The 13186-nt window shown below is 44.8% G+C and overlaps 1 protein-coding gene across 12 annotated transcripts; it reads left to right on the top strand.

Moving 5' to 3' along the window:
* The first annotated feature begins 2982 nt into the window (after positions 1–2982).
* Positions 2983–12543, top strand: Hnrnph1 (heterogeneous nuclear ribonucleoprotein H1). Of its 12 annotated transcripts, none has more exons than XM_048333917.1 (14): positions 2985–3071; positions 3592–3720; positions 5445–5600; positions 5803–5946; positions 7389–7527; positions 8482–8660; positions 8748–8819; positions 8895–9007; positions 9146–9281; positions 9672–9731; positions 9823–9912; positions 10615–10707; positions 11160–11209; positions 11799–11955. In XM_048333917.1, the coding sequence occupies exons 2-13, from the start codon at positions 3624–3626 to the stop codon at positions 11207–11209; spliced, it is 1329 nt and encodes a 442-aa protein (XP_048189874.1). In that variant the 5' UTR covers positions 2985–3071; positions 3592–3623; the 3' UTR covers positions 11799–11955. The 12 variants fall into 12 exon arrangements, with proteins under 12 accessions (XP_048189873.1, XP_048189869.1, XP_048189877.1 ...); XM_048333918.1 differs by having other exon boundaries at positions 8874–9007; positions 9823–9882; XM_048333915.1 differs by having other exon boundaries at positions 2987–3071; positions 8874–9007.
* The last annotated feature ends 643 nt before the right edge of the window (positions 12544–13186 follow it).

Raw genomic sequence — 13186 nt, 5'->3', positions numbered from 1 at the left:
TCAGTGATAGAAAGCCCACCTTAGCACTGCAAAGGCCCCTGGGGTCCAGCTCCACACACACACACACACACACACACACACACACACACACACACACTCATGCTCTTTTGTGCCTTAAGTTGTTGAGCAGCATCACCTGAAAAGGGCGTGTTAGGGTCCACCTCCCCTTCTCAGTGCCCCTCTGCCACAGATGCCCGCCCCCTCGGGAGCCCCCAGCCCTGCCTCTTGGCTGGGGGACAGGCTATGAGATGCCTTTGTTTCCTCTGGGTGCTGTTAACATCTGTGGTCCCAGGGAGTCGTTTAAATGGTTACAGAGCCACCTATTCAGTCTGGAGACTCCAGGAAGGGACCTTTGGGAGGCAGGCGGGGATTCAACACACGGCCCAAGCACAGGCTGACCACCCCTCCCACCCCTGAGCTCTAATTTCCCCGCTCCCCACCACCCCAAACAGGGCAGGGAGATAGATGCCCTGGCGCCTCAGGGGAGGATGGATGGGAAAGGGAGCTGCATTCACAGCTTGGGGTTCAGATTAATAGCTTTTAAAATTTTAGATCATCAAGCTTTGAGTACTCAGAGTTACAGGTACAAGAAAAGAAAAGGCAGGGGCTGGGAATATTTTGGACTGCATGTCTTCTGCTGTAATATTTGTGTACTCAGATGTACCTCAGGAAATTGACCCATACTGCAGTTTTGTAAGGTGGTTCCCCCCCCCCCCCCCAGTTGTGAGGCTTGAACTCTGGGCCTGGGCGCTGTCCCTGAGCTCTTCAGCTCAAGGCTAGCACTCTACCACTTGAGTCACAGCACCACTTCCGGTTTTCTGATAAATCGGAGATAAGAGTCTTATGGACTTCCCTGCTTGGGCTGGCTTTGAACCAAGATCCTGAGATCTCAGCCTCCTGAGTAGCTAGGATTACAGGCATGAGCCACTGGTGCCTGGCCTAGGTACTCTAATTATTGAGGAAATCCAGGAAAACTTTAGAAAAGAATTAGAAAAACATAACTGTCTTAGGAGAGGAAAAAATAATTCTCTAAGAGCAGTCTCCCAGCACAGGCTGGTCTGGAACTCCTGGACCCAAGCGATCCTTTCATCTCATCATCCAGAGCAGCTATAACTACCAGCATAGCACCAGGAACAGTGAAAAGGTTATTTTAAAAAAAAAAAAAAAGGTGGGAAGTGACTCACATCTGTAACCTCAGCTTTGAGTGAAAAGCAGGTAGGAGGATGATTGTTCCAGAACACTCCGGGACAAAATAATGAGATTTATCTGAAAAGTAACATACATAAAGCAGAACAGACTGGAGGTGTGTGGTAGAGCAAGGCTCTCTTGCCTTCAAGAAGAAGCACCAGAAGGATGAAGGGCTTTTGTCTCATGACCTGGAAAAAGCATGCAAGAGCAGAAAACATTCTCACTTCTGAACGCCCAGACACAGACCTCCTGGATTCGATTTGGGAGTCTTTCCATTCATTCCCTCCGGCTTTTTGCAGTCATTTATCCTACTGGTTCCATCGGTCTCTGAGACATCCAGCAAACTCTTCTTTACAAACAGATCCTAGCTGGGTGCCACTGGCTTACTAACTCCTGTAATCCTAGCTGCTCAGGAGACCATGGTTTGAAGTCAACCCAGGCAGGAAAGTCTGAGATTCTTATCTCCACTGAACTAATCAAAAAGCCAGAAGCGGCTCAAGTGGTAGCGCCCTAGCCTTGAGCCAAAAGAAGTTCAGGGACTAACTACCCAGTCCCTGAGTTCAAGCCTCAGGACCTGTACAAACAACAGATCCTATTGCTCCCTACAGACTACCCAGCTGCTAAGACTTAAATCGCCAGGGTTCTGCTTCTACCTCTAGACTTCCTCCTTCCGTCCTCTCTCCAGTTTTATCAAACTGTCAAAACCGGCCTCGGCCCCCACCCTGTTGCAATGGTGTGTGTGTGTGTTGTGTGTACACGTGTACCCTGCTTCACGCCTGCATCTTACCTGGGTGGCACTCAGAAGAGTGTCACTAATCCTGGCAGCCCTGTCCAACACCGCCACATGGTCGCCACTTTCTCCCTGGAGTGAGTGACTAGTCAGAGCCGGGGAGGCTGGGGAGGCGAGGCGAAACGATCCCACTTTTCTGCAATTCTGTTGGAAATCAATGCACTTCTGACTCACTTCGGGCACAGGTAGAGACCCCAGGGCCCTCCCACAAACTCGGTGTGTGCACCTTGGGTGATGGGGTGCCCGGGACACCTCCCCCAGCCAGCGCCGGGAGGGGCGGGGAGCCCGCACTCACTCCAGGCGGGCGCAGCGGGACGCGGCCCCGGCCTCCCTCCTCTCCTCCAGCCCTGGGGGGGCCTCGCGGCTTCCAGGGCCACAGACTGTGGGAGCGGTGGGGAAGGGGTCCCGTGCAGGCCGGGGTCGGGCAGGCAAGGGAAGTGGGGACCCCGCCCCCCCGCCCCCGCGTCTCGGATGCGCCCCCGGGAAGATAGCGGAGGGCGGGCGTCCCGCAGAGGCTCAGCGGGACGGGCTGATCCTGGGAGAAAGGCGCTCAGGCGGCACGGGGGACCGGGGAAGGTTACGCCGGTCCTACCGAGAAGGCCCGGGGCTCGGGGGGAAGGCCAAACCCCGAGCTCCCCGACGGGCGCGCAACCCCTAACGGGGACCTCCGGGCCGCCATTCCCCTCCCCCACGCCGCTCGGGCGGGTAAATCCACCGGACGGTTTGAAAGAAGACGCATGCGCCCGGGAGAAAATTATTAAACCGCTAAAGCCAAGTTCACTCTCTGCCCAGAGGGCGCAGGCGCCGAAAACAGAAAAAAAATAAATAAATAAAGGCGGGGGGGGAGGGGGAAGAAAAGCCCCTTAGGTTTTAAGAGGCGCAGAGTTGAGCTTTCACGCACGCGCAGAACCACCTATCGGTGGGCGGCACCAAGGCACTTAACACTGCGCACGCGTCCGAGTCTTGTGTGACGCAAGGGGGCGGTGCCGGGATTGGGCGGCGCGTGCGCAGAGCTCGCTCTAAGGACCTTATTTAGGTTGCGCAGGCGCCCGCTAGCCATTTCTGCTCAGCGTCGCCGAGGCTGCCCGCGTCTGTAAGTCTCGGTCGGTGCTTGTTGGGGGGCCCGTTGATGCCCCCGAGAATGAAGGTGGATAGCGATCGCGACCTCCTCAAGCCCCTGGTGGAGCTCTAGGGGGTCCCGGGGAGCTGCGGGCCGGCGCTCGGAGCCGCGAGTGGCTCGCCGGGCCTGGGCAGCGCCGCCTAGGCCTGGAGGCCGCGCCGCCTCTATTGTGTGAGATGTTGGAGGAGGCGGAGCGGAAGCGGCCGCCGCCATTTCCTCGCCTCCACGCTGGCTCGCGGCCGGGCTTTCCACGGCTTGGGGAGGGGGGGGGCGGGAAACCCCTGCGGCATCTCGCGCCAGAGGCGGCTTCGGGGAGCCTGGGTGGCTGGCCGGGACCGAGCTGGGTGTGGGCGTCGCGGGAGTCGGCGGGGTCCCATTGTGGCGGCGGGAGCCCCGCGGGGCGCCCCGGGCTTTGAAAGGCCGTTTTTTTTCCCGTGACTGTTCGTCGGGCCCGAGCCTTCAGCCGCCCCCACCCCTCGTCTCTTTGCAGCAGTCTGTTCGGACGCCAGAAGCTTCGCCGAGACGATGATGTTGGGTACTGAAGGCGGGGAAGGGTTCGTGGTGAAGGTTCGGGGTCTGCCCTGGTCGTGCTCGGCCGACGAAGTGCAGCGCTTTTTCTCCGGTGGGTTTGAGATGGAGCTGGAGGCGGGAGTTGCTGGCGGGGACCGGCGGGCGGGCGGGCGGGCGGGCGCGGTGGCTCAGCGGCTCGGCGGCCCGGCCTGGGCGGGGCGGACCGGGCCTGGGGCGCCCTCTGGCGGGGCGCGGGAGGCAGCGGTTTCCCGCTGCGGTGCTCGCGCCCCCCAATAGCTGTTACGCAATGGGAATTGCGAAAGAAGCCTCTTCTGCCCCCTTGAGGCGGGGGTGCGGCTCCCTAGGGCAGATTTTTCTTTAATTTTCGTTACCTTTCGTTAAATGCCAGCTTCGGGCAGCTGTCATCTACTGGATGTCATCTTTTCACAGTTTAAATATGCATAGTCGGGGTCCTCCCCCCCCAATCGTAAAAGTTGCCTGACAGTACTGTTCTGCAAGTGACAGAAAATTGTCCCCTTTTAAGAGTAATTCTTGATTTTCAACTTTAAGAGAATGCCATTTTTCCTTCCTATTCACTTAGTAATTGAAGAGTTCTTGCTCACTTAGTTTCTGATCTGGCTCATTTCGGTACAGAAACTGAAATGTTGTTCTTTATGCAATAGTTGGGGTTTCTGAATATTTTCTACCAGACTCCTTGTCCCATTCCTAGTGTAAAGAGTAGACTGGCTAAAAGTTCCATTTGGGAGACCTGAACAGGTTTTGGAAGAGATACTTGTAGTGTTGACTTACCATCTGAATTTAGCTATGGTAACAGAAAACCACCTGTAAAACAAGAACCAAGTACACTGGAAGCCACTTTTGCAGGGGGCAAGACTGGGTTTGGCTTCAGCTGTTCAGCTTGGTAACAGTGGTATCCTTTCAGGTGAGTACTGGGCCTGCAATTTAGATTTGAATGAGAAATGGCAATGTGCCTGTTGGCAGAGTAGAAGTGACAAGATTACCCTCACCCAAACTTTTGGCTATGTTAAGGAAATGAGGTAATAAGGTCCAGACGGAAAGTTTTTGTCAAAAGTGAAGATACACTTCATTGAGGTTTTTTTCCTGGCCATGAGGTTTGTACCCTGGTCCTGGACCCTGTGTCTGAGCTCCTTTTGCTCAAGTCTAGCATACCACTTGGAGCCTCGGCTCCATTTCCAGTTTTTTGGCGATTAACTGGAGATAACAGTCTCCTGGACTGTTTGCAGTCCTGGCTGGTTTTGAACTTTGATCTTCAGATCTCAGCCTATTGAATATAATTAGTGAGCCACCAGTGCCTGGCTGAATTGGGATTTAAGTAGCAAGGCCTTAGAGATAGCTTCTTTAGGAAGTGGTAGAGGGTTTGCTTTGTAAACCAGAGTCCCTGAATTCAGTTGCCAGCTCTAGACTGGGGGAAACAACTGAAGTACTGGGGACATAGTCAAGTATAGTCTGAATTCAGGTCCCCAGTAATATAAGAAATTGTCCACACTTGTAATAGTACTCAGGAGGCTGCCAGCTACAGAGTAGGAATCAGTGTCAGAAAAAGGAAGGAAAAGGAGTTGCTTTGATAGTGGATTTCCTCGATGGATTGGGAGTTGACCTTTCTAGGACAAGTGAGTTTGATGGAGAGGGTGAAAACTCAAATACTGAAGAGGTAAGCTAGGAGTTAGTATTTTGGGCATTTAGGTTTCATGTGTAACTTCTTGGTAGTGACATAAATAGGGGATCTCATTTGTATCATCATCCAGAGGTAGTTTTAGGTTTTAAGTTCTATATTAACGGCTGTTTTCTTTTCAGACTGCAAAATTCAAAATGGTGCGCAAGGTATTCGTTTCATCTACACCAGAGAAGGCAGACCAAGTGGCGAGGCTTTTGTTGAACTTGAATCAGAAGATGAAGTCAAATTGGCCTTGAAAAAAGACAGAGAAACTATGGGACACAGATATGTTGAAGGTTTGATTTACATTGCCCTAGTAACAGTAAACTGTTAAACACATAGAGGTCTTACCCTTCTGAATTTTAGGTATTTGACCGCATGGAATGGGCATCTGAGGGAGTTTTATGGCAGCTCTTTCTAGCTTATCTAATGACCCAGGAAGTCTGGACTTTGTTCTCTCTCTTTCCAAAATTGACTAATTCTAAGCACCTTTTTCAGTATTCAAGTCAAACAACGTTGAAATGGATTGGGTGTTGAAGCATACTGGTCCAAATAGTCCTGACACTGCCAATGATGGCTTTGTACGGCTTAGAGGACTCCCCTTTGGATGTAGCAAGGAGGAAATTGTTCAGTTCTTCTCAGGTATGTAGTCCTGTTTGTTGCTGAGCAGTGAGTTATGGCTAGCTTCTGGCATCATGATTACTAGATTATAATTCGAGTAGCTTAGGTACCTCAGTAGGTTGTATCTACCAATGAATTAATGTTTTCTTTCTAGGGACCTTCAAATAAGCCTATCTTTTAAAGGTGGAAATTAAGAAGTATTTCCAAAATGTTAGCTTTGCCTATGTTTAGTATTGAAAGTTCAGCTTAATTTCCTGATTTTGTTTCTAGCAAATTCAAGTTAAAGGTAAGACCCCTCAACAGTAGACGAGCAAAAGAGGTGTAAGGGTGCCGTAGTCTGTGGTGTCTGTTGTGAGACACTTAATTAAAATTTCTGGTCATGGGACCAGAAATATTTCTAATGGTCTAATTCTTTATGCAGGACACCATTAGTGGTTTAGCCAGCCTATCATAACTGTTAGAAAGTCAGGTGTAAAAGGTATAGGGCAAGTGTTCTAGTATCTGAAAAACAGAAAGTGTTTGAAAATTGTGCTGCTGGCCCTAAAGTATTTGAATGTTTTTTTATGGTGAAGAGCTGATAGGAATGCATGTTTAGCAGAATGCTAGATTATTTTAAATACTGTTATTAATACTCTTGACAACCTGAGATTAAAAGCAAGAAATCCTTTCATGGTTTAGTGTAGTCATGTTTTACGACTTTGACCATTAGACATGTACCAAGTCCTATTTTGTCAGTTTGAAATCAAGTCTGTTTTGTTTTATCTAAATTGGTGAGAATTGAATGCTATTTGTCAACGTTAAATATGAACATAATTTCATATCTTCTAGGAAAGTGCTTTAAGGCCTTTTTGTAAGCTTGGGAATGTATCCACGGAAAGGATTTTTCATAGACGGAATTTCCAGAAGTGAATCATACCACTGTTAGAACCTAAAGAGTGCATGATTGTGTTGTGTAGATAGTGTTTGTTGAAAGTTTAGACTGTATGTTTGTCAATTATGATTTAAGTAATGTTTTGATTTTTATATAGAATGTTTAAATGTATGTGTTTTTTTAACTTGAAGTTCCAATAGCTTTGCATTGAAATATAATATGAGGTCAAAGGTGCTGTCTTGATTTTAGTAAAACTGTTATTTTAATGCTTGAAACTATTACATTCTCGTATAATTCTCAATATTAAATTGCATAGCATTTTAAATTGTGGAATTCTTAATGCACCCTGGAGAAGCAAGTTTCATTGTTTAATGTTTATTTAGTGCCACAGGGTATATTAAGAATTGACTTATACTTTGTATTAGTGGAACTTCGTATTAATTGCAATGTATATTTAAAGAGTACTTGTTGAAAGCATACCATTTCACCTAAGTTAAAATTCTGGTTTATTTAAAGCTATAAGAAGAATCATTTCTGGGCTTGTGATGTTAATATTGCCCCCCTACTGGGGTTATTTGTCCTTGGGTTGAAGGGTTGGAAATCGTGCCAAATGGGATAACATTGCCGGTGGACTTCCAGGGGAGGAGTACGGGGGAGGCCTTCGTGCAGTTTGCTTCACAGGAAATAGCTGAAAAGGCTCTAAAGAAACACAAGGAAAGAATAGGGCACAGGTGGGGATGGATGGTTGGTTGGATATGTCACTTTTCTTATGGTAAACAATTAAATCCATATTCTCTCTGCTTAAAAAGAGGAAATCTACTTCCTAATCCCAGGTAATTCACATTTGTCCCAATTTTCAAACTTTCCCAATGTCCTGTATTGCATCCAAACTAAATTTTAGGTTTTAAAATTGTCCCCCGTTTATTTGGTCTACTTTGATTCCGTAATTCTTAAGCCTCACTCCCCTAAATCAATAGAGTTGAGAGACTATGGCTTTAAAAGATTAATGCAAACCTGGCTTAGCTGTAATAACACCCATCTAGTAAATTAATATTACCATAAGAAAATGTGATACTTTCTGATCTTGTTTTTAAAGTTGAAATGCAACAAACTTTTTCTTGCTGTATAAATTATTCTGCATATGTATTAATATAAGCATAGCTTTCAAGAAATTGTCACAAAAGGTTTTATTCTCTTTGCTTGTGACTATTTTTCATTGAAGCATGCGCTTACCTATGCTGATTCCTACTAAAAGCATAGGCTGGTTTATTGGCGAAAGGAAATGTGTAGTGTGGGCTACACCGTTGGTGGAGGCTGGCTGTTTAGCCCACTTGCTATACATGCTGCCAACAGATTTAAGAACTGAAATGTTGAAAGTTGAGTGGAATTCTTTCCCTCCTAAACCATTTATTTGTAGTTCTCCTCTCTACCCCTAAGGTTGGGCTCTGCCTCAGAGGAGTTGTTTTTTTTTTTTTTAAATATATAAAGTTGACATTAAATAGTTTTGTTATTGAGTGAATTTCTGGTCATTGCCTATGCAAATATAAATAAGAAAGCTGGCTTTAAATATTAGTCAGTTTCATGGCTATGACTGGATTGTTTTTTGTGTAACTATAAATGCCTGTATGAAATGAACTAATGTTTCCTCTCCCCTCCACTCCCTTCCCTCTTGAACAATGCTTTAGGTATATCGAAATCTTTAAGAGCAGTCGAGCTGAAGTTAGAACTCATTATGATCCACCACGAAAGCTTATGGCTATGCAGCGGCCAGGTCCCTATGACAGACCTGGGGCTGGCAGAGGGTACAACAGCATTGGCAGAGGAGCTGGCTTTGAGAGGATGCGACGAGGCGCTTATGGTGGAGGTACGTACCATACCGCACTCGAGGTTGGCTGGTGGTGTAAGTCTTCTGTCTTGTGGTTATGTGTGACAGTTCCACTTTGTCTTCCAGGCTATGGCGGCTATGATGACTATAATGGCTATAATGATGGTTATGGATTTGGCTCGGATAGATTTGGAAGAGGTAAGGTGAGAATGGGACTTGTCAGCTTCAGGGTGCTTACACTTGTCCATCTAGACCTCAATTACTGTTTTTCAGGAATGTCAGATCACAGATACGGGGATGGTGGCTCTACTTTCCAGAGCACAACTGGACACTGTGTACATATGCGGGGATTACCTTACAGAGCTACTGAGAATGACATTTACAACGTAAGTCAGATACTCAGTTCAGGAGTAACATCTTGGTGCTGTGAAAAGATTCAAACTTGGGATGAAATGAACTTTCAGTTTTTGTTAGTATGAGAAAGCAGACTCAACTGTTTTTACTCGTTTTTCCTCCCCTCCCAGTTTTTTTCACCTCTTAACCCTGTGAGAGTTCACATTGAGATTGGTCCTGATGGCAGAGTAACTGGTGAAGCAGATGTTGAGTTTGCAACTCATGAAGATGCTGTGGCAGCTATGTCAAAAGACAAAGCCAATATGCGTAAGTATGACTGAAGAAGCATTTGGGGCTCTTAGGAGGCTGTGACAAACACTTAAGATGTGTGTGTATGAAATCTGATTGTCTTCAGCATGGGGTGGCTTTGGATGTGTTGAAGAAAGTTTTTAGTTAGGTTTTTTAGCTACTCCTGAGGAAGATTTGTGATGCTCGTGTGCTGCTAGTCAGGCTTAGTGGACAATTCAGATGAGTGCTCAAAAGGTCGTTAGTTGTAACAACCTGTAGATAGAAATTTTGACTATTTTTTAAATTTTTTATTAGCAGTTGCAATTTTTTAACCAAAAGTAGTTTTAGTGGTTCACAAATTAAGAACTTGAGTGTTTGTCTTTTCTTTCACCAACAAACATTTTCAAACTTGTTTTTCTCTCATTTCAGAACACAGATATGTAGAACTCTTCTTGAATTCTACAGCAGGAGCAAGCGGTGGTGCTTACGGTAGCCAAATGCTAGGAGGCATGGGTTTGTGTAAATATCACTTTAGTGTCTTTTTTTAAGCTAACCTTGTATGCCTTTTCTCTCATTTCAGAACACAGATATGTAGAACTCTTCTTGAATTCTACAGCAGGAGCAAGCGGTGGTGCTTATGGTAGCCAAATGATGGGAGGCATGGGCTTGTGTAAATATCGTTAGTTTTTTTAAAAACCAAAACATATATCTGTATAAGTCAATAAGTTTAATCTATATTTGATTAGTTTAGCGTAAGAATATTAAGTTAGCATAAAACTTTAAGATAGGCAAATCAGATTCTTAATTTGGATAAAGCTTGTAATTGTCTTAATTACTATTTTAAATTTTGTACATTTTGTATAAAACAGCTTAGGATAATTCAAATTAGATTTAAATGCCTTTGGGGGAGGGCACTACTGAACTATAAATAAATTACTTAATAAAGTTTAAATCTAATACTTAGCAAAAATTCAGAATTAAAAGAGGTTTAATTTTGGGGGCAGAATTAGTTGGATGTAATTAGGTGTGGAGTGGTACTGTATGGTGACATAACTTGATGTGTATTAAGCTAAGGGGGAAACCCCACTAAATCCAGTCTGTTCCTTAAGATCTTCACAAAATGCCTCTACTTGTTGAATCATGTGGATTTAGTCCTGCTGATGGGTACTGTTAACCGTTTGGTTTAAAAACTGTTTGACTAGCTCAAATAATGAATAGTGCTTAGTCTGGTAATAGACAATAGCAGGAGGAGACAGAGGTTTAGTAATGAAAGACCGAGACTGGAAACCATAGACCTAGAATTACAAGCCCGGTACCACCAGGTACCACATTGCATGAGGAGCCATACTATAATGTTCTCTTAACTTAACAGCAAACCAGTCCAGTTACGGTGGCCCAGCCAGCCAGCAGCTGAGTGGTGGTTATGGAGGCGGCTATGGTGGCCAGAGCAGCATGAGTGGATACGGTAAGCATGGTTTTTTTATATGTCCAGAGTAAGTTTTAGGTAGGTTTCTTTAGTTGGGGGGAAATAACAGGCTCCTTTTTTGTGAGATTGGATTATTGTATGCTTTTGATCCTAATTGTTCTTAATAGCTTAATTTTCAGAAGCAATCACTGGGAGGGGGAAGTTCTGTAAGTTAATCTAGTCATTGCATCTTTGGATTACCGTGGAGTTGGAATACATCTGCCTTCATTTATTAACATTAAAGTAATTCACATTTTCTGTCTTTTGGCTAGCATTAAATTGATTTTTGATGGGAGATTTTTTTTTTTTAAACAGTAGAATGGTGGTTGGGTTCAGGACCATATTTACTAGTCAGTTAACCTAGGGATGGTTTTATTAATTAATTTTTTTCAATTGGTCTAAAGAATGGTGATTTTGGTATTATAGTCTTACCCTACAAAATCCTTTTGCAGACCAAGTTTTACAGGAAAACTCCAGTGATTTTCAATCAAACATTGCATAGGTAAATATTTTCTCGAAAAATATAATTTAAATTCCCAATAGCAAATACTGATATGTTGTAATAACACTTTCTATAGCAGTCAGTCAATGGCTCTGACTTAATTCCATGGAAGCTGCCATTTTGGGCACAGTGAGTTGCCTTTAGCTTAACTTTGTCTCACTTCCTGCCCATAAGAATAGGAGAAAAGCAAGAGAGTTCCCCTGTGTTCCCTATTCATAAATACTACTCAGTGGACACATTGTCAATGTTTATGGTAAATTTTTTTAAATGCCTTGCTTAGCTTTAAAAACGAAGTAATTTTGCAATTTTTGAAAAACACTAGTTTTCCTTTAAACTTAATTTTCTACGTTGATCCTGAAGAATCCACTTAAATGGTAGCACAAGAGTCTGGCAAGTTGGTACTGCAGAGAAAAAAGGGGTTAATTGAGACTTGCTTGGAGCTGGGACTCCCTTTTCCCACACGTGCTTCCTGCCACTTGGACAGCAGCCATTTGTACTCGTATACCTTTTACACTTTTTCTTGGAATGCTGTATTTATTTGACTGATGATCCGACATCGCGCCTGACTTGTGACATGGTCTCTTTACAGGTAGCCAAGGAGCGGTGAGCAACAGCTACTACAGTGGCGGAAGCCGTGCATCTGTGGGCGTGAATGGAATGGGAGGGGTGTCTAGCATGTCCAGTATGAGTGCTGGATGGGGAATGTAACTGATCCTGATCACTGACTCTTGCTCAACTTTTTTAAAAGAAAAAAAAAAGCCCTTTCAGTTTAACAGTTTTTGCAGACCAGCCTTGTGATTTATGTTTCCTCCATAGGCGGAAATGGGGATTGTTTTAAGGAATTGTGTTTGAGGATTTGAACATAGTCATCTAAGATGTAACAGCAAAGTTGAGTAAACTATTAACTGTTAAACAATTTTCAGCTTTTCTCTAGTTATATTGTAGGATGTACTTAAGCAGTAAGCGTATTTAGGTTAAAGCAGTTGAATTATGTTAAATGTTGTTCCTATACCACATTACCTTGAACACTGTTTGCATGCATGTTGAAAGACATGCTCTTTTGTAAAAATATAGCTGTGTCTACAATTAAAAGTGAAACATTTGGCATGTTTGTTAATTCTAGTTTCATTTGATAAGCTGTAAGACACGTGAGTTTAAAATTTTTTTTAAGTTAATTGGGAAACTGAGACGCAGTACCAATATTTAGGATTTTGGTCTTGGTGTTTGTTTGAAATTCTGAGGCCTCAATTTAAATCTTTCATTGTATTGTGATTTCCTTTTAGGTGTATTGCGCTAAGTGAAACTTGTCAAATAAATCTTCCTTTTCAAAAGTGCACTTCGTCTTGTCTGTGCTTCCGTGTCATGTGCTCGTCCCCCACCTGGGTTGTAGCTCCTTGTGTCTGGCTGTGGCTGGAAGGGCTCAGCAGTTGAGGCTGCTGTCAGTGTGACTGGAGGTAAACTGGCCTCAGCTGTGCATTTGACCTGGTCTGAACTGCCTGCATGTGACGTGCTCAGCATGTGCACAAGCAAGGGGGAGGTGCTTGCCTGTCCCAGAGCCTTAGGCATGGCTGCTAATACTGGAGACCAAGGGTGGTAGAAGATGCTGCTTTTCCCAATCTGATGGCAGAATCAATTGTGTATGGAGGGGATGTCTCTAAGAGGTAATGGCTTTTCCCAGCTCAGGATATTGCCCATGCTAGATGGTACTCAAGGGTGAACTCCAGGGCTCTACTACTTGTGTGCTAGGGCCTGGGCACTGTCACTGAGCTTTTGTGCTCAAAGCTAGTTGCTTTTTATCACTGAGCGACAGCACCATTTCCAAGCCTTTTAGTAATTAATAGGAGGTAAGAGTCATAAACTTTCCTGCCTAGACAAGCTTTGAATCCTGACCCTCTGATCTCAGCCTCCTAAGCAAGTAGCATTACTGGACCCGAATTGAGATTTTTGAGCTTTATTAAATTTTCACATTTCTTAAAA

This window comes from Perognathus longimembris, chromosome 25 (genome assembly GCF_023159225.1).
Source record: "Perognathus longimembris pacificus isolate PPM17 chromosome 25, ASM2315922v1, whole genome shotgun sequence".
NCBI lineage: Eukaryota > Metazoa > Chordata > Mammalia > Rodentia > Heteromyidae > Perognathus > Perognathus longimembris.
This window is presented reverse-complemented; position numbering and strand designations above follow the sequence as displayed.